This window comes from Taudactylus pleione, unplaced genomic scaffold (genome assembly GCF_031769625.1).
Source record: "Taudactylus pleione unplaced genomic scaffold, aTauple2 ptg000032l, whole genome shotgun sequence".
Lineage (NCBI taxonomy): Eukaryota > Metazoa > Chordata > Amphibia > Anura > Myobatrachidae > Taudactylus > Taudactylus pleione.
In genome coordinates this window covers 4948700-4974668 of record NW_028284434.1, presented here as the reverse complement: position 1 = coordinate 4974668, position 25969 = coordinate 4948700, and the positions used below count along the sequence as shown (strand labels likewise).

At 42.2% G+C, this 25969-nt stretch overlaps 1 protein-coding gene across 1 annotated transcript in view; it reads left to right on the top strand.

The window, feature by feature from the left end:
* Positions 1-25969, top strand: part of LOC148538920 (pancreatic secretory granule membrane major glycoprotein GP2-like) — a 41836-nt gene that overhangs the window by 853 nt on the left and 15014 nt on the right. The window contains exons 2-6 of the mRNA XM_088452096.1: positions 975-992; positions 5367-6212; positions 10040-10144; positions 18035-18243; positions 22672-22808. Coding sequence (XP_088308222.1) covers positions 975-992; positions 5367-6212; positions 10040-10144; positions 18035-18243; positions 22672-22808 — 1315 coding nt within the window. The remainder of the gene's footprint in view (positions 1-974; positions 993-5366; positions 6213-10039; positions 10145-18034; positions 18244-22671; positions 22809-25969) is intronic.

Here is a 25969-nt window from a genome sequence, read left to right as displayed (position 1 = left end):
CTCATCTTGTTCTAACAGAGCACTATGGAGGAGGTAAAGCTTGGAGAGAGAATAAGTATAGAGAAATAAACTACTAACCAATCAGCTCCTAACTCTAATTTTTCAAACAGCCTGTAAAATGATAGTTAGGAGCTGATTGGTGGGTACTTTATCTCTCTCCATTTTATCACTCTTCAAGCTTTGGTAAATCTCCCCCTAGATTTATTTTTAATGTGCCTGATATTAGTCGCTCATGAATTATATTCAGTCACATACAGTATAAAATAGGCCTTTTTTTTCTTCCTCATTACTCTTTGTCTTAGTACACGTATGTTGGGAATATGTTACAATAAAATCATTTATGTCTATTTTAAGACCTTCATAATATGCTTCCATTAAAATCCCTACAGGATACCCCTAACACAACTGCTACAAGTGGAAGGGTAAAAGTTGGAGCAATTGGTAAAAGCATAAAGCTCAAATACTTTGCAACTTAGGAATACTCATTTGTTAACCATTAAACTCTGCTAACATTGTTGAATGAAATTTGTTGCAATAGATCACATCAACTATCTTGTGTCCTAGATGAAAAGAATCACATATGGAACTATGATTTGTCACCATTGAGAACTGTTTGTGTCTGTTTTAGAGATCCCTTGTTTTAAATAGTAAAAATACTATAGTTATTAGGCCTCCATATGTGAAACATAATTCATTAACTATATAAATGTCAGCTCATCCTTACTATATTTTCACTACTGGTCAGCCAGATGTAATAATGGCAAATTAATTTCCAGATTTGTAATGGAAACATTTCTTAGAAAGAATGTTTTAGAGACTAAGAAAATTATAGAATTATAAAAACAGAAATGTAAAATTATCAGTAGACAGATGATATACAGGTGGTCATTGCTTTTCCAATAGGAAGGGGTTTACAATTATTGCACTTCAAATGCTTCTTTATGACTTATTGTCTGTTATTTCTTGATTTACAGGCAGCAACAGTATATCAAGTAAGTAACCTCCACCAGAGCTGTAACTAGACTTTTTGGTGTCCTGTGCCAGAAAGAGCATTGGCGCCCCCTCATTTTTCAAAAGGACATAATGCACCCAAAAAAGGCCCATGGCTTCATGGGGAAGGGCCAGGGAAGAGATAGGGGAGGCCAGGAGATGCTGGGGATGAAATAAGAGGAATCTACAAGCAAGAATGATAATAAACAGAAATCTGACAGGTCCAAACAGCGCCCCCTGCCCTGTGGTGCCATGTGCCATGGCATCGGCCGCACTACCCTAGCTACAGCCCTGACCTCCACTATATTTAAAAAAAAAAAATCCAGATTGTAACTATGAAAAATGTGTATTTAACACAAAATAAGTATGGTTTATTGTTATATGACAGCTTCTAGGTGTATAATGTACACAGATGCCATGAAGGTGCTGAATAAGTGATCAGAAATAATTACTTCTGGGCCATCAATATCACATATTTTCCCTAACGCCCTTAGAGGTGTGCAGGACAATGTGTGAGCTTGGTCTACTGTAATTCTCCAGATAAGTGAATTTGTCCAAATTATCCCTAGGGTAACTCTCATAACCTGAAATCATACATGGTGAGGAGAGCTAAGAAAAGAAATCACAGACTCACCGTATTGTTCTCTGAAGCTGAACAGAAAACAATTGAAAATGCGGTGTACTTATTAATCACATGCATGCCATCAGTGGTAGATTAATGTGACCTGGGGCCCTGGGCCACATCCCTACATGAGCCACAACTATATGTCAAATGTACATAATGTAATTCCGCATGCACAACCTTGTCACACACTATGCCCCCAACCCTCCCTTTCCATGTCAAATATGCTCCTCCACTCTTGTCATACATTATATTTGTAAGTCACAATACTACGGAGTACTGTATGTTTCTGACAGGGGAGAATGTTGAGGAAGTGTATTTCCACACAGGAGAGTGTGTGTGTGCGCGCACACATGGGGGGGGACATATGTATGTAAATGTATGCCCTCTTTCTGTCACATAATCTTCCAAGCCATTATCTTATTGTCACTTTTGATCCACGCCCCTCAGCCCCACAGGTTCCTGTGCAGGTTGCTGTATTGTTGTGGTAGGTCTTTTTCACAGCAGCTCTCACCAGCGATTGGGTCTATTCAAGTAGAACAGAGTGGTCATTTTCACTATATATCGCATCCGAAAAGCAGCTCCTCCATGATGCTGGGAAACATGAATTATCAAAATGATGTTACCTTTTAGTCACACTGCACATTCACCAGCAGTGTTCAGCAATCCAGCGTCTGCTCATGAAGTGGCCGCTGTATGATACAAAGAAGGCAGAGTGAGTGCTGAGTACAGGGAGGAGACATGGAAGTATTCATCTTTCCTGCTTTTCTTCTAGCGAGTGGCTAGTTTCACCTCATTACACCATGCTGAGGTGGGACATTTTTATAGAGAAGCAGGACAGAAAGCTGAGCTTTATGTATTTCTATGAATCACTCTACCCATACTAGTGTATGGGGAAGCAATTCTAACACTAAGCAGAGGCCTCACTGGAGAAATCTTACACTTCTCCAGGGTAAACTCCTTCTCTAAATATGACAAAGAAGTACAGTAAAAAGCCCTGTGTTTTTACAGGTGATTTGTTATATTGTTGCCTATCTATCTGCAATTTGAAGCCATCTTTAGTATTTTAAATTAAGTTTTGAATAGATGGCTTCATCTACTGGGATGGGTTTCATTTTAATAGTACATACATAATTAACTTCTTAAATATTCTGATTTACAAATGCTAATTGTATGTTTCTTCTTTTTTTTATGCTGAGGAGATGTCATGTAAGTATATCCCCGAATAAAGTTGAGATACAGTACTGTATATGATAACTCACAAACTAAACTTTAATCCCCAGCCACCAGTGCAATTTAGCATTGGATTGGACTGTGGACTGTGGACTCCAAAAAATGACCATATATGGAAGCTACACGATAGACAGCAAATTAGAAGAGCCAAAATGAGTTTGAGATGTGGTTTCTCTCAGGAACCTGTAATTTTGAAATTCATACAAATCTATATAATAAGTGAGAAAGTGTGTATGTCTGTCTGCCTTTTTGTCCTTTATGCATGGCCAAAGTTTTGGACCTAGCTCCACCAAATTTGGCATGGTGGTGTAGTCTGACCAGGATTAGGTTTTGCCTAGGTTTGAATTTCGTCAGGGCCACACAATGTCACACAGTGTCGGAAAATGGGGACACTTTTAAATTACACAGGTTCCAGGGCTGGCTCCAGTGGAAATTGGCAGACTGTCAAAATCATGTGAGATAGCTACAAAATTATAATTTTAACCACAGCCTGAGCAAATTTGAAGACTCATGCAAGTTCATATTAAATCCAATCTGTGTTTGCATGTAAGGGCATAACTAGAACTTTGTGGTCCACATAGCAAGATCTTTAAAGGGCCCCCCAGAGGTAAAATTTGTTCCCACAGAGAGCCCATTCATGTTATGACACACAGACCCCATTCAGGTTATGCCACACAGTAGTAGCCCTTATACATATTATGCCATGTAGTAGTAGTGCCCCTTATACATTATGCCACACAGTAATGCCCCTTACACAACACAGTAATTCCCCTTACACATTATACCACACAGTAAGGCCCTTTACAGATTATGCCACATGTAGTAGTGCCCCATATAACACATTATTCCACACAATAGTAGTGCCCCTTACACATTATGTCCCCCACAGCAACTCACCTCCCTGTGTTCCTCCAGCAGCCTCTTGCCTCTCCCTGTGTGCCATCAGCAGCCAGCAGGTGTGCACCCACGGTAGTTACACCACTGTTTGCATGCCTCTTAGCAAACCTTGGGGCCCTTTTATGGATCAATGGAATGGGTTTATAGATGAGGACAATGTAAACAAATAAAGGCTGCAGGTGTACTTCAGGGTCCAGTCTTCAACACGGGAAACACCGGGTATCCCAGCTAGTAGAAAATAAAAATGTAAATTATTATTATATGATTATATCAAAAATAATCATATAATATCTCCACCTAACAGTTACTGTGATAGCACTGCTACATAATGAAAATGCTAAGGTGTGGTTTTGTTAAACACGAGGGTAATTTAATAAATATTAGACATCTCCAAATTAGGGAATAAATAACCTTCCTGTATCTTGACAAAACAAGCATTTTCAATAATAGATCTTGTCCTGTACCTGTGTAAGGATAAAAATCATTGTGTGAAGATTTATAGAGCTACTGAAATTCTTGGAGGCTTCAACAAATTTTAACTGGTTTGATTATTGTACTTAATATAGTTATCTGTCTCTTAACTATTCCCCTATTAATTCATAAATTAGCTATTTAAGTAAATAATTGCTGAAAGACTGTAGAGGTTGTAAGATATCACTGCAGTTTGTTTTGGACATTTTTATATTTGAGCTTTTCTTGTTTGCTATCTAAAATAAATAAAAAAATATTATTATTTCACCATTGAAGTATTTGTACTAAGTCTTTATAAAGCTCTTAAACTATAGGAAATGATTGGGGCCAGGATTCATCAAATTGTGTATTCGATACCCATATCCCCCCAGATGTGGGGGATGGGAGACTAAAGAGGATTGTGGCACCAGACTGGTATCATTACCACCTGAGTGGTCCTAATATAATAGAAATATAATAGAAACATACAATGGGCACATTTTTCTATAATGAGCATGGGCCCCAGTATAACAGAAGACTGATGACTATTATTGCTAAAATATCAAAATAAGTAAATTAAAAATACAGATCCAATTGTTAACTAAAGTTTAAAAGAATAAAACATTGATTAAAAGCCATCATTTACCCCTTTAATATCAAACAAAATATTTTATCTTTGTTCCTGATTCGCCCTAATGCAATGGGAAGAAAAACCTGTTTTTGTTCCACTGTAATCCAACATGAAATACAAATGTTTTGTACAGAAGGTTTGCATTGTAGGTGACACTAAGCAAATGTTACATTTAAATTTTTTCAAACAAACAAACATTGCATGAAATGGAATGCAAGCTGCCATGCATATAATGCTTGATGACTTAAACACTGTATAGGATACTGTTGTTTGCTAACGTTTGGGTTACAGGTGCCGGGGTCCCGACCTGTTGGGATTTTGGTGCCAGTATTAATATTGTCGGCATCCCGCATGCCGGGATGCCTACTACATCCCTTGCTAAATCCCGGCATGAGTGCTAAATTATATTGATTTATAATTGTGATGAATATAAATGATTTCTGAATTAATTTATTCATATTGTCTTAGACATCACTTTTAATAAGAAATCCATTCCAATCTGATATCTATTTCTAACAACTGTATCATTGCTATTTTTTGCAGCCATTTGCTCAAAGTGCAGCACCGATGCTTCCTGTACAAACGTCCTGTTGTCCTATACATGTGTCTGCAATGAGGGATTCCATGGTGATGGATATTCATGTGATGACATTAATGAATGTTACTATTGTTATTACTGGACAGACCCTTGCAATCCTGGTTATTGCATCAATACTTACGGCTCATATGACTGTGAATGCTACTCTGGCTTCAAATCAGAAAATAAAACATGTGTCGATGTAGATGAGTGTTCAAGCCCAGAACTAAATAGCTGCCATCCGTTAGCCATTTGTTCCAATAACTATGGATCCTATTCATGTTCCTGCCCAGCTGGATATTTTGGAGATGGATATACTTATTGTGAGGTAGATGAATGCACAAGAGAGGTATGTGGGTTTGCTAGAGAATGCATTAAATCCAAAGGTTCCCATACCTGCCTTGATCCGTGCTACAACTATACCACACTAAATGAGCCTTCCAGGAGCACATCATATAATTCTAACTACTACTGTTATTATTACTACTATTATTACTACTATTATTACTATAGTTACTATTGTGGACATTATGACTATTACCTTAATGGATGGTACCGTTTTGAAGGCAGTGGAGGAATCCGCATTCCTGAGTTTTGTCCTGTTCAAGGTAGTTGCTATACCATGAACCCCATGTGGTTAAATAGTAAACATCCTGACCAATCAGATGGAATTGTAAATCAAACAGTTTGTACTTCATATGATGGTGATTGCTGCTACTGGACATCAGATATACAGATTAAAGCTTGTCCTGGGTATTATTATGCATACAAACTCAGTGGAACTCCAACCGACTATGCTGGATATTGTACAGGTAAGCACTGTAAAGTCATATATATTAATAAAGGTTACATGGAGTGAGCTTTTGTTATAATATTTGCTGACTAGTGATGCAAATGTGAGAGAAATAACACTTTAGTAGGGTGTCAATTATAGTACATCTATGCTAGACTAACACAGATAACAATATAGGTCCTGATTCTGAGTTAAATGTATCTGCCACCGCTTTTCTGTATGGCTGTGGCAGACTACTTACTAATGTATGCTAATGCGAGAATCTACCCATACTGTATATGACAAAGATCCGTGTGGAAGCATATCCCGCCCACTGTTTTTACATCCTTAGCCACAACCACCACCAATTGTAACTGGATTTGCACCCACACCAGGCAAAAGATCTTTTTGAAACAGGCATTCTATTTCTGTCCACACTCTATAAATGAGCACAGAAGCCAGACCCACAACACTCCCATGACACTCCTACGAGAGAAACAATTCCATGCTGTCCAGTTATCATTCAGAAGCGCCCATTTCACAGAAAGTGTGGTCCAGTGAAGGATGGATCAATCCATACGCACTAATGTACTATGGGCCTGATTCAACAATGTACTGTAAGCTAATGCCGCTGCAGCTGTGAATTTGCATGCAGCTGCTATGCAAAGTATGCAAATGTTGCAGCTGCCGAGTTTTTATTGAGACATCCACCAGTGGCTTCCAAGAGACTGTGTACAAATACAAATACACAGCTTGTTCACAGATCAGTCAATTATCAGACTTCTGAGTAACCCTATGGTCATGCAGAATGACCATGGGAGACGCTAGAGCCATTTCACTGTGTACGGAATTGCAGTCGCAGGCAAAGACACGCCCCACAAACAGCCACGACATGACTGTGCTTGAGTCACCACCTTCCTGTTACCGCTCACAAATGGTCCCTGCCTGTCAATCATTTTGCAAATGAATCCTCACTGTGAGCAAAAAACAACTAAAAACTAGACGCATGCGCAGTGCAACCCAGACGTATGTGCAGGTTACCGATCATTACTCAAACTGAGGAAACATCAGCATTGCCTCATCTCTGCGTCAGGCCCTATATACGTGTGCATATGTATTATCTGGTGTAAATGCAGTCGCCGATTTCTTACTTTGTCGCATGTGCAGTATGCTGAAATCCACAATATCTGTCTCCATTTCCACTTGGATCTCATTCAGAATCAGGTCCATAATTCTCAGTTGTTCGCAAACTGTATTTACTAATAATTATATTCAAATTCTACTCCCAGAGGTTATTCCACGCACAATAAACCCAAGAATGTACATGCATTGTCATGTGCCCTATACTTGGCTCCAACCCCAATGTTACAGACAGCCACAAACCCATACTTGCCTACTCTCCCAGAATGTTCAGGAGACTCCTGAATTTCGTGGCGTTCCCTGAGTCACATCATTAGAGCTCAGGGCCTGATTCAGAGCTGAACGCTCTGACCAGAGCGCTCGCTCTGAATCAGGGCCCTCCTCCCTGAAAATGGAGCGGCCTCCTGGCCGCTTGCATAGCTGTGGGTGACCACCCACAGCATATGCAAGCATCCATGATGATGGTCACAATGGTCTTGACCATCGCGACCATCGGGCTTGCGATGGAGACCCTGCGGTAGGGTCTCGCTGCCGCAAGCCCTGGAGTGATTTTGGCTCTATCAGACCCAAAATCACTCCCACTGACATCACTAGTGATGTCAGTGGGGCCGGCTTCAGACGGTAGGCGTTCACATGGGAACGCCTCCGTCTGGCAGGCACACCCCCGGCACGCCAACCAAAGGGGGCGTGCTGTCAATCAACATCAACAGCACGCCCCCTTTGGTGCGAGACCCAGAGCGATGGAGAGCCCGTCGCTCGCCGGGTCTCGCGCATGCGCACGACGGAGCTCCATCCGTCGTGCGCAGTGGGGGAACATCGACCCGCTTGCGAGCGAACTTTCCTCGCAAGCGGGTCTGAATGACCCCCTCTGTCCCCAACAGTGTGATGGCTCAATTTGTGATATTGTGGAATTGGGAACATGGTGATGCAAATTGCAGCCTACCGTGCCCCCCGTGGACCTCTCTCTGCTCTTTCCCAGAGGTGATGTACTGTATACAAAGTAAAAAGTATGCATAAACCTCCAGCACAGAATTATGATGTATTTTGATTTCATTTTATTAATAAAAAATATATAATTAATAGTAACTACTTATAATCAGAGAGAAAGTTACATTTGTGACCAAAAGTTTGCCCCTTTTGCAGCCAGCAAAACTCGACTGGCCTGTAACAATGGAGACAATTGGGAGGTACTGTATGCTGGTTTCTATTAGAGATGTGCGCCGACCCTCGTGTTTTGGTTTTGGTTTTGGATCTCCCCTGGCTTTGGATCTGAATCTGGTTTTGGATTTTTTTCCTTGGTGTACTGTTTTCGTGTTTGGGTTTTGCATCTGGATTTTTTCTTAAAAAATCATAAAAACAGCTAAAATCACATAAAATTATTCTGTTTTTGTTCCTACAGTATAATTAACCTCAATAACATTTATTTCCAGTAATTTCCAATCAATTTTGACCACCTCACAATATTATTTGCTTAATCTAGTTAAGGCCAAAAGGATGCATCCAGCAAGCTGGCTGACTAAGCTAAGTGACACAGTGGGTGGCACTAACATGTGGCAGTTCAGTTTCTAATTTCCAACACAGATACAGTGTGTTATACAGTGTGGGTTGGATACACCAATAGTGCACTTACTGTGACAGCAGTGTCGGCAGAACGGGGTTGCTGACAGTGTCCTGAGTACATGGAATTGCAGTGCTGGCAGTGTCCTCAGTGAAGGGTACCAGTGATGTCGGCAGTGCGGGGGTGCCAGCGGTGTCTTAGTGCAGGTTTGCTGGCTGTGTTGGCAGTGCGGGGGTGCCAGCAGTGTCTTTAGTGCAGGTTTGCTGGCTGTGTCGGCAGTGCTAGGGTGATTGCGGTGTCTTTAGTGCAGGTTTTATGGCTGTGTCGGCAGTGTGGGGGTGCCAGTGGTGTCTTTAGTGCAGGTTTGCTGGCTGTGTTGGCAGTGCGGGGGTGCCAGCAGTGTCCTCATAGCAGGTTTGCTGACTGTGTCAGCAGTGCAGGGGAGTTCTCAATGCAGGGTATCGGCAGTGTCGGCAGAGCGGGGGTGCCAGCGATGTCTTCAGTGCAGGTTTGCTGACTGTGTCGGCAGTACAGGGGTGTTCTCAATGCAAGGTGCCAGCGGTGTTGGCAGAGCGGGGGTGCCAGAGGTGTCCTCAGTGCAGGTTTGCTGACTGTGTTGGCAGTGCAGGGGTGCTGGTGGTGTGGGAGTGTCAGCAGTGTGGGGGTAGCTGACAGTGTTTTCAGTACGTTGGGCAGCAGTGCAGGAGTGTTGACAGTGGTGGTGTAGGGAGCGGGGGATGCTGCCAGTGGGGGTGCCAGCAGCGGGGGGTGCCGGCGATGACAGGCGCAATCTTTTTTTCCTCCTTTGTAGTGTTTCAGTGGGCATAACGCTGACTGGCTGAGTGCCGTGACAGACTTTGCAAACAGGCACACACTCTATTATGCTTCAGTCCCCATGTCTGGATCAAAACAATATTACACTTTTACTTTTCATGTTTTCCCTGTTGTATTAGTGCTGGCAAAATCAATGATCATGTACTGTATAAATAGGACACATGGATGGAACAGTATCATTGACTGTTAAATTTTCCTTATCCTTTTATTCTCTATTTGTTCTGTGCCAGATCATTAAAACAGTCAAATATAAATGTAAATTTTAGTCTGTGATTTAGTTGTGTCTGAGTTTTATTTTTATTAAATATATTTAATGAAATTATATTTCCTTTCAGATCCAGCCATAGTGCCAGATACTTGCTCATGTGCTGATGATGAAGAGTGTAAACTGGTTGGTGGACGATACAGCTGCTTCTGCAAGAGTACTGATGATTTATCTGGTATGTTCAAATGCATTTATCTGTAAAGGACATGTGGCCTGATTCATTAAGAATCACAATTGCGTTGGCAGCTCTGCAATCACATGCAGGTCTACTGTGAAAATCTGCTATTGAATGCAATTGCAATGCAGTCACACAGGCAGCATAGAGACGCCCACTACCGATTTCTCGCATCCGTCATACCTTGTAGTTCTCCATATACATCGGTATGCCTTCGAGTAACATCTGCCCCTCACGCAGCATTACAGCAGACCTGACCTTACTTAGAAATTGCTAACCCTGTTGAACGCAGTAAGTACTCTTACTTATAAGCTGCATATGCAATCGCAATGGCTAATTTATGCACGCCCATCCAACAGCATTCAAACAGCCAAGCACGCCTGTGTTTCGCTGACCACCCACCCATCACCACTACCAAACACTCACTGCACTCTGTGATAGCTCTACGTGGTCTGTGTGATCGCAGTGTGATCGCAGTGGTACATTCGCACACGTGAACTGCATATCAGGCTCACAGAACACAGTTTTAGGTATTACAATGCTTTGTCAAAGGCTGGTAGTATTGTTCTGGCTAATGTAGAAATGATCAGAGCTTCTATAAGGTGTTACTGTGCCCGATGTATTTGTTGAGGTTTGCTTCTTGTTAATAGCAGTGATGTAACGACTAGATTTAAAGTAGGGGTGTGCACCGGCCACTTTTCGTGTTTTGTGTTTTGGTTTTGGATCTGGATCTTTCTTCGTGTTTTGGATCTGGATTGGTTTTGCCAAAACCACCCTTCCGTGTTTTGGGTTCTGGGTTTTGTGTTTTGGATCTGTATTTTTTTGAAAAAAAGCATAAAAACAGCTAAAATCACAGAATTTGTAGGTTTTTCTGCTCCTATGCTATTATTAACCTCAATAACCTTAATTTCCACTCATTTCCAGTCTATTCTGAATACCTCACACCTCACAATAGTGTTTTTATGTCCAAAAGGTTGCACCGAGGTAGCTGGATGACTATGCTAAGCGACACGAGTGGGCGGCACAAACACGTGACCCATCTAGGCGTGAAACTGCAGTGGCAGACAGGATGGCATTGAAAAACTAGGCCCCAAACTGTACATAATGCAAAGAAAAAAAAGAGGTGCAAGATGGAATTGTCCTTGGGCCCTCCCACCCACCCTTATGTTGTATAAACAGGACATGCACACTTTAACAAACCAATCATTTCAGCGCCAGGGTCTGCCACACAACTGTGGCTGAAATGATTGGTTCGTTTTGGCCCCCACAAAACAAGCTGGCAATTAATCTGTCCCTGCACAAACTGGCTCTACGGAGGCAAGAAGTCGTCCTCATCCTCCTCATCCACAGATTCCTCACCCTCTTCAGTGTTATGTACATCCTCATCCTCACAGAGTATTAATTCGTCCCTGCTGGAACCACAGGTCCCTCTGTACGTTCTGGAGGCTGGTCTCCCTGGAAGAGTTGATCATTCATTTTATGAACATCATCTTCTCCACATTTTGTGGAAGCAACCTCCTACGCCTTTCGCTAACAAGGTTCCCGGCTGCACTAAACACTCTTTCGGAGTACACACTGGAGGGGGGGCAACTCAGGTAAAATAGAGCCAGTTTGTACAGGGACCTCCAAATTGCTTCTTTTTCCTGCCAGTACAGGTACGGACTGTCTGACATGCCTACTTGGATGCTGTCACCGATGTAATCCTTTAACAGACAGACGCACGCTTGTCGCTGCTGCTTTGAGGATTCAAGTGCGGCTACAGCCCACACAATTCACAAAGACAGAAAAAAAAAAAGAATATTTTTATTGTTTGTGGAGCACACTTTGAGGGTTACACCACCCTCTAACAGACAGACGCACGCTTGTCGCTGCTGCTTTGAGGATGCAAGTGCGGCTACAGCCCACACAATTCACAAAGTCCGAAAAAAAAAGAACAATATTTTAATTGTTTGTGTAGCACACTTTGAGGGTGTCACCACCCTTTAACAGACAGACGCACGCTTGTCGCAGCTGCTTTAAGGATGCAGGTGCGGCTACAGCCCACACAATTCACAAAGACAGAAAAAAGAACAATATTTTAATTGTTTGTGTAGCACACTTTGAGGGTGTCACCACCCTTTAACAGACAGACGCACGCTTGTCGCTGCTGCTTTAAGGATGCAGGTGCGGCTACAGCCCACACAATTCACAAAGACAGAAAAAAGAAGAATATTTTTATTGTTTGTGTAGCACACTTTGAGGGTGTCACCACCCTTTAACAGACAGACGCACGCTTGTCGCTGCTGCTTTGAGGATGCAAGTGCGGCTACATCGCACACAAGTCACAAACACATTAAAAAAATAGTTTTTTATTTTTTGGAGCACTTCGTGAGTTACACCACCCTTTAACAGACAGACGCACGCTTGTCGCTGCTGCTTTGAGGATGCAAGTGCGGCTACAGCCCACACAATTCACAAAGACAGAAAAAAAAAGAACAATATTTTAATTGTTTGTGTAGCACACTTTGAGGGTGTCACCACCCTTTAACAGACAGACGCACGCTTGTCGCTGCTGCTTTGAGGATGCAGGTGGAATCTAGACGGGATTTGGAACCGAGGACACACTACCTCCATCAATTGTCTAAATCCCACTGCACTAATGTCGGATACCGGACGCACGTCTAACACCAACATAGCAGTCAAGGCCTCAGTTATACGTTTTGCTTCAGGATGACTGCTGTCGTACTTCATCCTCATCGCTAGGGACTGTTGGAGGGTCAATTGTTTAGTAAAAGTAGTGATGTTCCTACTTCCTCTCTGGGATGATGAACAACTCCCAGCAGCAGCAACAGCACTAGTAGGAAGTGGTTCTTGATCTTTCCCTATTTTATTTTTATCAGAGAAAGTTTGGTCCTCCATTTATGTTATATTGATATATATACGTGCGGCTAAAGCACACACAAACACAGAAAATATTTTTTTATTTTTGCTGGAGAGTAGTGCACTTTGTGGGTTACACCACCCTTTAAGAAATGAGCCAGCCGGCTCTTTACTTATGGGACACAGGCGCACGCTTGGCGCTGCTCCTTTGTTGATGCACGTGCAGCCACAGTGCACACAAGTCACAAACACAGAAAATATATATTTTTTTGGTTTGGAGTGTACTTTGGGGGTTACAGAACCCTTTAACGGTCAAGCCAGCCGGCCCTTTACTTATGACACAGGCGCACACTTGGCACTACTTTGTTGATGCACGTGCGGCTACTGCGCACACAATTCACAAACACAGAAAATAATTTTTTTTCGGTTTGGACTGGAGTGTACTTTGGGGGTTACAGCACCCTTTAAAGGTCAAGCCAGCCGGCCCTTTACTTATGACACAGGCGCACGCTTGGCACTACTTTGTTGATGCACGTGCGGCTACTGCGCACACAATTCACAAACACAGAAAATAATTTTTTTTTTGGTTTGGACTGGAGTGTACTTTTGGGGGTTACAGCACCCTTTAACGGTCAAGCCAGCCGGCCCTTTACTTATGACACAGGCGCACGCTTGGCACTACTTTGTTGATGCACGTGCGGCTACTGCGCACACAATTCACAAACACAGAAAATAAAAATTTTTTTGGTTTGGACTGGAGTGTACTTTGGGGGTTACAGCACCCTTTAACGGTCAAGCCAGCTGGCCCTTTACTTATGACACAGGCGCACGCTTGGCACTACTTTGTTGATGCACATGCGGCTACTGCGCACACAATTCACAAACGCAGAAAATAATTTTTTTTTTGGTTTGGACTGGAGTGTACTTTGGGGGTTACAGCACCCTTTAACGGTCAAGCCAGCCGGCCCTTTACTTATGACACAGGCGCACGCTTGGCACTACTTTGTTGATGCACGTGCGGCTACTGCGCACACAATTCACAAACACAGAAAATAATTTTTTTTTTGGTTTGGACTGGAGTGTACTTTCGGGGGTTACAGTACCCTTAACGGTCAAGCCAGCCGGCCCTTTACTTATGACACAGGCGCACGCTTGGCACTACTTTGTTGATGCACGTGCGGCTACTGCGCACACAATTCACAAACACAGAAAATAATTTTTTTTTTGGTTTGGACTGGAGTGTACTTTCGGGGGTTACAGCACCCTTAACGGTCAAGCCAGCCGGCCCTTTACTTATGACACAGGCGCACGCTTGGCACTACTTTGTTGATGCACGTGCGGCTACTGCGCACACAATTCACAAACACAGAAAATAATTTTTTTTTGGTTTGGACTGGAGTGTACTTTCGGGGGTTACAGCACCCTTTAACGGTCAAGCCAGCCGGCCCTTTACTTATGACACAGGCGCACGCTTGGCACTACTTTGTTGATGCACGTGCGGCTACTGCGCACACAATTCACAAACACAGAAAATATATTATATTTTTAGCACTTGGGGGGAGCACCCCTGATGGACAGAGCACCCCCTGGACAACACTACAGCACCTCTTTAGGACTGGGACACTGCACAGGACTTTGGAGTGGACACAGCCCCTTAGGAGAACTGACTGCACAACACAGTCCAGCCAGCCCCTATGGACTTTGAAGTAGTGGACACAGCCCCTATTAACAACAGCAGCACAGCACAACACAGCCAGCCCCTATGGACTTTGAAGTAGTGGACAACAGCAGCACTACACTACACTACACTACACAACCCTAACTCCCACCCTCCCTCTTCACTGTCCACAGCCGAGTGAGAAAATGGCGCCGACGTGGGTACCTTATATAGGATCCAAAACCCGCGAGACTCGGAAGGCGGGAAGATGACGTTTTGCCTCGATTTCAGAATCCGAGTCAGGCGGGAAAAGTCGAGCCTGACTCGGATCGGACTCGGATCGGGGGGGCTCGGGGGGGTTCGGATTTCAGAAATCCGAACCCGCTCACCCCTAATTTAAAGTGGCGATTTATTTAAGCCGAAACCAATCTGGTTTTGCCTTTAAAAAAAATGCTGCTCTAAACTTAGAAGCTACAGTACATTACTGAAATCTGTCTGCTGCCTGCCAATGTAATCTTGTATTTACATCTCAGTTGTAGCACTTTAAACTAATTTGCATTAATGGGTGTGATTTATTCGCTTTTGCACAAGTCCAGTCCCTCCAAGAGGCACATTTGTGACTAAGGTAGAGCAAACGTGGGCTGTTATTATTAATAATAATAATAATAATAATAATAATAATAATAATAATAATAATAATAATCATAATAATAATGCAGCTTGTCGGTATGTGAATAAGAAGATGGCTTCTCTTAATCAGACAAAGATATTTTAATATGATAAAATAAATGCATATATAAAGGATATACAGTACACTACAAACTAGGGGTGTGCACCGGCCACTTTTCGTGTTTTGTTTTTTGGTTTTGGATCTGGATCTTTCTTCGTGTTTTGGATCTGGATTGGTTTTGACAAAACTACCCTTCCATGTTTTGGGTTCAGGGTTTTGAGTTTTGGATCTGTATTTTTTTGGAAAAAAGCATAAAAACAGCTAAAATCACAGAATTTGTGGGTTTTTCTGTTCCTATGCTATTATTAACCTCAATAACATTCATTTCCACCCATTTCTAGTCTATTCTGAACACCTCACACCTCACAATATTGTATTTAGGCCAAAAGGTTGCCCCGAGGTAGCTGGATGACTATGCTAAGCGACACAAGTGGGTGGCACAAACACGTGGCCCATCTAGGAGTGACACTGCAGTGGCAGACAGGATGGCAGTTTGAAAAACTAGGCCCCAAAGAGTATATACTGCAAAGAAAAAAAGAGGTGCAATACAGAATTGTCCTTGGGCCCTCCCACCCACCCTTATGTTGAATAAACAGGACATGCACACTTTAACAAACCAATCATTTCAGCGCCAGGGTCTGCCACACGACTGTGGCTGAAATGTTGGTTCGTTTGGGCACCCACAAAACAAGCTGGCAATTAATCTGTCCCTGCACAAACTGGCTCTACAGAGGCAAGGTGTCATCCTCATCCTTTGTTGATGCACGTGCGGTTAAAGCGCACACAAACACAGAAAAATAAACACTTTTTAAATGTTTTAACTTTTAGGGGCACTTTGGCGGTCACACCGCCCTTCAACAGACCAGCCGGCCCTTGATTTATGACACAGGCACACGCTTGGCGCTGCTACTTTGTTGATGCACGTGTGGCTACAGTGCACACAAACAGAAAAAAATATATATTTTTTTGCACTTGGGGGGAGCACCCCTGATGGACAGAGCACCCCCTGGACAACACTACAGCACCCCTTTAGGACTACAGCCTTTATGGTACACTGCACACAAGTCACAAACACAGAATTTTTTTATTTTTCTATTTTTTCCAGCACTTTGGGGGTTACACCACCCTTCAAAAGACGAGCCAGAGGGCCCTTTACTTATGACACAGGCTCATGCTTGGCGCTGCTACTTTGTTGATGCACATGTGGCTACTGCGCTCACAATTCACAAACAGAAAAAAATATATATTTTTTTTGGAGCGCACTTTGGGGGTTACACCACACTTCAACAGACGAGCCAGCTGGCCCTTTACTTATGACACAGGCGCATGCTTGGCGCTGCTACTTTGTTGATGCACGTGCGGCTACTGCGCACACAATTCACAAACACAGATTTTTGTATTGAAGTCCTATCTCGGGTATGCATGAGTTGTGACTCAAAAGAGTTGATTTAGTAACCCCTTTCAATTGCACTGGTAAAAATTGGTTGATTCAGCAACTGTTTTACCCTGTGTATCATTCGGTTAATTCCTATGGAATTGTGCCATGTTACTTATCAATCTTGTGCTACAGCTTTGGACTTTAATTGATCTTCTGGACCTGTTGCACTTCTGGCTAAGATAGATATTTCATAAGCTTTCTGCCTGCCACCTCTACAACCAGAGTCCTTCAGATTTATGGGGTTCCCTCCCCCCTAACCCCAAAACTTACTGTCGGGATGTCAGCAGTCTGGATGCCGGGTTTCTGACTGGTGTCGAAATTCAATTGGCTTGACTTGGACAGCCTGTTCTGAGCCTTCTGATTGATGGATTTGGATGAAAACTTTGCAGAGTGGTAACATTGGATCCAAGAAGACATACTAGGAGGTTGAGGTCCTGGTCAGACCTCCCATTGGTGTACACTGGGCAGAACTTTGAACCAAGGAGCCTGTTCTGAGCCTTCCACTAAATGTATTTTTATGAAAACTTCACAGAGTGGTAACGTTGGATCCCAGAAGACATACTAGGGGGTGGAGGTCCCAGTTTGACCTCCCGTTGGTGTACACTGGACAGAACTTTGACCCGTGGAGCCTTTTCCGGGTCTTCTACTGGGTGGATTCGGATGAAAACTTCACAGAGGGGTGGCACTTGGTCTGGGATGCCTAACTCAATAACTTAAAGATTTAAATCTGGGCAATGCTGGAGTGGGTAGTAGATAGAGAGTAAGGAAACATGTGAAAGAGGATGTTATTGCTAGAGGGTGAGATTCAGTGCTTACATTCATTTGACAGTCAGCACATCTTATTTTTTCTGTTTCTCACCTGTTCTTTGGAAGTTGCTTTAGGTATGAGGAAGCATAATTCAAAATCTCTCACTGTCACTGAATGAGTAAATAAATTGCCCAATGTAAAGTAGTTCTACAGAAGTTTTATTCTTTTAATTTATTTTTTGTTTTGTTTTATTCCTGTGCACATTGCATTACTCTCAGCAAACTCAGTTCTATTTTATTATACAAAGAGTTACATTAAAATAGAAAGGATTTTATTTTGATTTCATTATGCCTTGCAGAGTGTAAGAAACAAATAATGCTAAGTATTCCTATTGGGAGAAAAGATGTCAGAAATACAATTTTAAAATGCCCTCACAATATTGTGCTTCCTTTTTCTAGCTGCACAAGAATTGAGCCCTCAGCTAATATGTGGTAGTCAGGAAATAAAAGCTTCCTTCAAGGAGTGTCAACTAAAACAGTTCAATCTGAACACCAAAAATGTGCACCTGAGAGACAAGAGCTGTGTAGGATTTTCTGATTACAACATGACAAATACAATATCTGTGGTATCCATCTTAAAAAATGGAGTGTGTGGAAATGAGTTGGTGGTAAGTGTTTCCAATGGATTTCAAATAACATATGATTACCAAAGCACATTCAGCATAAGATCTTCATTGTGTGTCCCTCTAGTACCCTTGTTTTGTGTCATCATAGCCCCACTTGCTGCCACCATCACTGTGCCAATTATTACTTGCAAACCTAACTGCATCATATCTGTAATAAACATAATCACTGTTATCTGATTTAAAAAATAAGAAAGGTCTTACTTAAGCACTTTGCTACTTTTTTTGGACTTCTCTTCCATTATATTACAGAGGAAGTTCCCATAGGGCAAATGCTGGGGTGTAATGACTAAATTTGCTAAATTCTGGGCTCATCCAATACTGTCCAATGCATAATTGAGCTGTAGGTGGTGAGGCCATAACAACACGATTCACCAGGAACTTCTGGGAGAGTAGGCCTGTAGGTACTTAAGTACTTTTTCTAACACGAGTGGACATAAACAATGATATTTCATTTGTAGACTGTGTTCCCCATCTAAAATTCCTTTGTCTCTGTGAGTCACCCACTTTCTGTCTTCTTCATTTCTGGGTCCGCAACATGGCATTTTCACATTTTTTGCAGACCATACTTGCCTACTCTACTGGGAATGTCTAGAACCCTCCCAGACTCCCAGGAGAGCAGACCACCCCCCATATTCCACTTTCCTTTCTTGTAATGTGGACATGGTTGGCCCTTGACATGATTTGCATCATCAATCCCCAACTCAACTGTGTACGGATGTATATATTTAATACTCAAGAATGGGCAGAACCTAATGATACAAATGACTGTACAGTATGCTACCATAAGCTTGTTTGGATTGCGGAGTGGAGCAATTGTTGTTATGCGAGTCATGTGACTACACTCATCCACATACAATTTTGAAAAAGGAGGGAGCAAGTATGGTGTAGACACAGTAACATGACTAGTAAAGATTAAAACTCCTGCAAATCTATTATAAATACAGATATATATATATATATATATATATATATACACTGTGTATGTATATATATATATATATATATATACAGTACATGTATGTGTATATATTATATATATATATATATATATATATATATAAATAGAGGATGCGCTGTCTCCAATTATCAGAGCTAGTTTCTTGGTCTAAAGTTGAATCATATTTTAAACAATATATTATTAGTTCACTCATTATAAAACAAACAAATCATAAAGGCAACTTCAAATATCAAATAGCATTAAATATAAGAGGCTTAGTTATTCCAATATTGGATACTTGAGTACGTTACTGTATGTCATAGTATGTAATATGTATTCAAAACATTGTATAAACACTAGCTAATATGTTTAATATAAGTAGTACAGTGTATTTCAATATACTTCAGTATATACAGTATGTCACAGTTGTATCAATATCTTTAGCCCCACCAGATAGAACATATAGGATTGGTTTCAACTAAGTAAGGAATGTGATCCACGGGGATGTAGATAAATCTCCATTGTAGTGGGAGCAGTATTCCATTCGATCCAGTGATCTATTTGGAGTGATCTACATCAATCTTAAAGTGACAGTGCTGCAGCAGTGGTAGCTGAATATTGGTTTATAGTTAAAAAGCTGTCTGGAGACAATGTACACTCAAGTGCATTAGTCGGCATGGATAGCCTGGTAGATCATCCTATGTGAAGCACCAAGCTGCCAGGCATCGTCCATAGATGAGCAGTGCTGGAAAATGGGTACTGTATATCGTATTTTGCTGACAGGTGTATTATGAAGTCATAAACCACTAAAGATAGGCGGCCACTTGTTTGCCTGTGTAGTTGGACCAGCAGATACTACTGCTAGGTTCAGAGGTCTAGGTATACTGAAACCTCCAAAAGCTAGTGTATTAACAGTAGGTGTCTGTTAAGGTCAGGAGGCGGGTGACTGTTGCACAACTGAGTGACCAATGGTGCTAGCAGGACACATGGGATCAAGCAGTGATATATTGCAACTGTTACCAGTGATGACCTCATTCAGTAACTACTTTTGTTGCAGTCTTACTGCCCAACAAATTGTGACAATTCAGGCAAAAATGTAAAAAAAAATGTAAAATGATTGTCAGCTATTTGCACTCATGTTGCCCTAAGTCACTTCCTACATTATGCAATTCGATAATAAATTTGGAATTTTGGGGCATATTTAGTAATTATAGAGAATTAGATTCAATAATTATAATTTTTTATCACCCCTTATCACATCGCAAAGAAGTTAAGTATAGCTGGGATATAACTAAAATCACATCCAAGAAGACATGGGCAACAATTGGTGCCGATCCTTGCGATGTGTAAGAAGCAAAGTAATACAATCATACATTTTTTTATTACGTGGTCTGCTGATTATGCATGTGAATGCAGACTGTACCAGGGTGGGATCCTACAGATCCCTAAATGGGAGTTTTCACAAAGTGTAACCTGTAGGCTACAAAGGCTAATGCCATCTGAAGATGGTGTTCACTATCAGGGCCAAGTTTCAGAATGCTTTACATTACAGAGCTTGGTAAATTTGGCTTTTTAACAACTCTCATGCAAACCTACAGTATGGGGCTGCTTTTGCAATCAAAAACAGGGGACAACAGCAGATATATCTGATATCTGCTATGGTATGTAGCCAGGAAGCTAGCGGTTGAAATGCTGACCGCCGGCTTCCTGAAAGTGAAATCCCAGGATGGGACTAATGATAGGCATCTAAATACCGACGCCTATCATTAGCCCCATGCCAAAATCCTGATGTAAGGCATACCAATCATAGGTAAGCCGGATGTCGGAAGCAGATAGCCACTGGGGGGGAGAGGTTTAGGTTTAGGGTCTCCCGCTGGGACTTAGGGTTAGGCACCCCCTCACCCGGGAAGGTTAGAGTTAGGCTAGGGGAAGGGGAGGAAAGGGTCAGGCACTCCTGGGGGGAGGTTAGGGCCAGGCACCACCCCGGGAGGGCTAGGTTTAGGGGGGAGAGGATTAGGAATAGCCTTCATACTTATCCTGTCGAGATCTCCATCTGCCGGACTTCCGGCGTCGGTTTTTCATCCGCCGGGCTGACGTCTGGCAGCATAACATACCGATTCCATCTGCTACAGTTTCCCTTAAATCTATCTCCAGTAGCCCACGAAAATGAGGCAAATGTACTTGACGAAAGTGGAAGTTCACATTGTCCATTAAATGTTGTAATGAATGTAATGAAAAAACCAACAAAAATATGTCATGTCCTACATTTTTATTCAGTCACCAGAAGACTTATACCTAATAAATTCTACTTTAATAGTTTATCCACACGGGAGCTTCGAGAAATTTGGACAATTAGCTGTAAACTTTAATGAGGTACTTACAGTTTATTACCAGTAGATAGTAAACAATATAATTCAAGAATTAAAATAAAAATAATAATACATTCTCTTTGCTTGCCTCTCAGTTCTACCATATCTATAAACCAAGTTCCAAGTGTTCACAGTTATCTGTTTTGAAGGTGAGGAGAGTAGAGTATGGGGAAGAGTCAAGTCTGTCCTGAGGTACTAAGGGCCTGATTCAGCAAGGATCGCTATTCTGCTTACACGCATGCCATGCAGTTGCTCATATCAGTGGTGAGATGCAAATAACTGCATTCACATTGCGATCGCAGCCTAAAATAATGACACTCACTTCCCCTTACTCACATCCGTATACTTTGCCAAGACAGTGAAACAATCGGTAACATCGGACCCATACCCACACTTGCACAAGCCCAGACCTTACTCAGTAATTGCTAACTTCCAAGCATGCAATGGCACCTCAAGCTGCGTATGGGTTAGCAGTGGTAAATTTATGCATGCCCATGCATTGGCATTGAAACACACTGTTACCAGTGATGACCTCATTCAGTAACTACTTTTGTTGCAGTCTTACTGCCCAACAAATTGTGACCATTCAGGCAAAAATGTAACAGAAAATGTAAAATGATTGTCAGCTTTTTGCACTCATGTTACCCTAAGTCAGTTCCTACATTATGCAATTCGATAATAAATTTGGAATTTTGGGGCATATTTAGTAATTATAGAGAATTAGATCCATTAATTAGAATTTTTTATCACCCCTTATCACGTCGCCAAGATAGCGAAACAATCGGTAACATCAGACCCATACCCACACTTGCACGACCACCCCCCATCACTGCCCACAAATTACACTCCCTGTCAATCACTCTGCCATGGGTCTGCGTAGCCTCTGCAATTGCAGTCCTGTATGCAATTGCTAGTTCACACATGCACACTGCAATGCACACATGCGCAGAACGCAACAATTGACCAATTGAATACGTATAGGCAACTGTGTTCCTTGCTAAATCAGGCCCTAAGTGTCCGCCTACTGTCGCTAGAGTCCAGTCTAATTGTATGCAATAATACTTTGGTAATATTCTCATTAGTAATAGTCCTTTCATTATACAGAACAACAAAACACATATTACCTTCAAAAACACAATTTACCTATCCTTGGACTCAGTTGGTGGAGAGGATGTTGTCGGTATAGATTATTTTTGTATATACCCTCTGGACATAGAAACAGCTATTCTACTCTTTTCAAGGTAACTATGTAATAGTGTGCATAAACTATAATTAACAAGTGATATTATTATCACATATCCATTAAATGCAAAGTTCTTGTGAGAGTGGGTTTAATGCTATTAGTCTCATACAGTGTTCTTTATTGTAGCTAATGCATGCTTGAATTACCTCACCAGTATACAGTGCTGCAGAGTACAAAATGACTTCAAATATCAGAAGAAATAAATTACATTTTATGAATGGTACTTTATGTTATTGTGATAGATGCAATATAGTTGATTTCCAAAGATTAAAACCTGTGATTATCTGGACTATTCAAAATTGTCTGTCCCAAGACCGATCCTGTTTGTGGAAAAACTCAGTTATGGCGGAAGCTTATTAAATATGTGATGTGCACTGGCCTTTCCACATGCATCATTTATCCATGCTGTCATACTGTATATCATAACATTTGCATCTATCTCAGATCACCTGCCATTCTAGATAATAGCATACAACATGGCTTATTCTGTTCCCATACATATTGTTTCCAAAAATATACTTCATAAATTTTTCTAACATAATATTCCTAAAAAGCAATGCTATCAATGCTGACATGTCTCATTTCAATGTACCCTGGGGCTGATTTTGAGTTGGGAGCAAAGCAAAAAAGAGCAAGTAACTTTACACCTTGGCCAAACCATGCTGCACTGCAGGAGAGAGTTAGAGATTTATATGTGAGAGGATCGTGACCAAACTCAAATTTAAATTACATACAGTGTAAAATAAAGCTGCCCAGTATATGTGGGCTACATGCAAAAGCAACCAGTATTTACCCTGCATGCATAGCATATAAATGCATTTGCTCCCCTTTTGGTGCAAGATGGTTTGTCCAGCTGTGAAGTTGCATTTTGCCTTTGCTCCCAACTCATAATCAGCCTCCTCTCCCCATGTGTTAATGTTTAACTGCTTGTATGCAGAAAATGTTTAGGAAGCTTCATATTCTCTGTGTAAGAAGCAGGAATAGCTGCAAGATAAGTTAAAACTGAAACTGAAATATTCAACTTGCAAGTGGAAGTTACAGTAACATCTTTATTACTACACAAAGAATGTAGGACATGAAACACAGCTGAAGATAAGTAGAATGCTAAAACCAATCAGGGGTCAAGCCTATGCAGGGAATGATATCACTATATAACTGTACCAAGGTGCAAATTGCCTACATTGGGGCTGATACTGATATGTATCTGAGGAAACGTGTGCATTTAGCGATGTTGTCCCAACTGCGCATGTGTCTTAAGTATATCGCATTTGCAAGGTGATCTGGGCACATATTAGCACCCATGATTGCATTGCAGTATGCGTTTATACTGTACCATAGGAATGTATGATGTTGCACACCCAGGGACATTGGCTCTGGTCTCTTCACTCCTGTGCCAGGACTCCAGTGTATGTGCGGTCTACATTGCCAGGGGGGCCCTATTCTGGTATATTTTGTAGTGTAGACCATAGGCTAAAGCTGTATAACACCATCTTCAGATGTGTTACTATAGCTGCGGGGGCCAAGCTGCTTGGTAAATCTGACAGCATCACATCCCCCATAGAAACCTATGGAGGTTGGGGCTGCTATCAGTAATGGAGGGAGTGCAGCAGACATCAGAGATAATTACTGCGGTCCCTTCATAATAGATCTTGGGGATACTAAATATTTGTGGGTATACTCCAAAGACAAATTGAATGATAAATAGACCCCTTAATTGTGCAATGCAAGTACAGTAGCTCCATCCATATCATATCTTGAGCGGATGAAGCCTAATGTTAAGTAGAAGTTTCTGGAAGGCAACTGGGTGACGAATCTGACGGAAGTGTCATTACAGTGACGTGGACGTGTACCCTGACCTCTGTCCTTAATGCAGGTGTTGGAAGCAGATGGGACATCTGTTTCAGATGGATTTTTGGCACCCAGCATGGGGCTGGTGTTCCACATACTAATGATGACTGAAGCATCAACGAACAAAAACAGTGGGCACTGCACCAGGACAAATGAAAACCAACAAATACGCACACAGATGGACAGATACAGTAGCTTAATTAGTGTATCTTAGTCCCTAGGCTGCCAAAGCCAGATGTGTATGTGTTAGGATCTGCAGTTAAGCAGATCATATTGCTTGGAGTTCCAGCCTTAGTTGCTACTGAGGCACTGCACTAATTACTGCCTGTCTGTGTGCAGTGTCAGGTGCATTAATTGATTCTCCTGTCTGGACACAGCCTAGCTGCACAGTAGTCTGTCATTAAGGGAGACTTGCTCTGATTGAACTCTATCTCTGTTAAAATCCAGCAAGCCCTGCACTCCATGCCGGTGATAGAAGTTTCTTCTTACTTCTGGTTCCTGTATCCTGCCTGTCAGTTGAGTTCAGAGTCAGACTTGCTGTGCTCTGTGTGTGCCGTTTGTTCCATCCAGGTGTTGCTTGTACCATCTGGGCAGCATGGAGTGCTTCCTACCTCCAAAGCGCCTATCACCATCCAGCAGCTTGTGTCAACCCGGCGGCGCTAGTCACAGTTCTGTGTTCCAGGTGTGCCATCTAGCACACCATCGCCAGTGTCATCCCGGCAAAACACTTGTAGCAGCTCTGCGTTCCAGGTACACCATCTAGCACACCGTCGCCAGTGTCATCCCGGTGACACTGGTAGCAGCTCTGCATTCCAGGTGTGCCATCTAGCACACCATCGCCAGTGTCATCCCAGCAGCACTGGTAGCAGCTCTGCATTCCAGGTGTGCAAACTAGCACACTGTTGCCAGTGTCATCTCAGCGACACTGGTAACAGTGCTACGTACTCTGTTGCATTCCTCTCCTGAGTCTCATCAGCCCAAAGGCTGCAACGGTCCTGGGGCCCCAGGTCACTATCAGCCCTTAAGGCTGCTGTAACAGCCCAAAGGCTGCTTCACTCCATTAGTCCCTTGGCCACAACTATAAAGGCAACAATCAGCCCCCAAGGCTGCTCCAACAGCCCAAAGGCTGCATCACATCATCTGCCCTTTGGCCACGACTAGCCTCTATCAAATCAGCCCTCAAGGCTGCCTCTACAGCTCAAAGGCCACCCCTCATATTCTACACTTGGCCACAACTAGTCAACTGGCAGCAGACCTCTGGCAACTCATCTACTTAACCATCCAATCCATAACATTATCACCGGCCCAAAA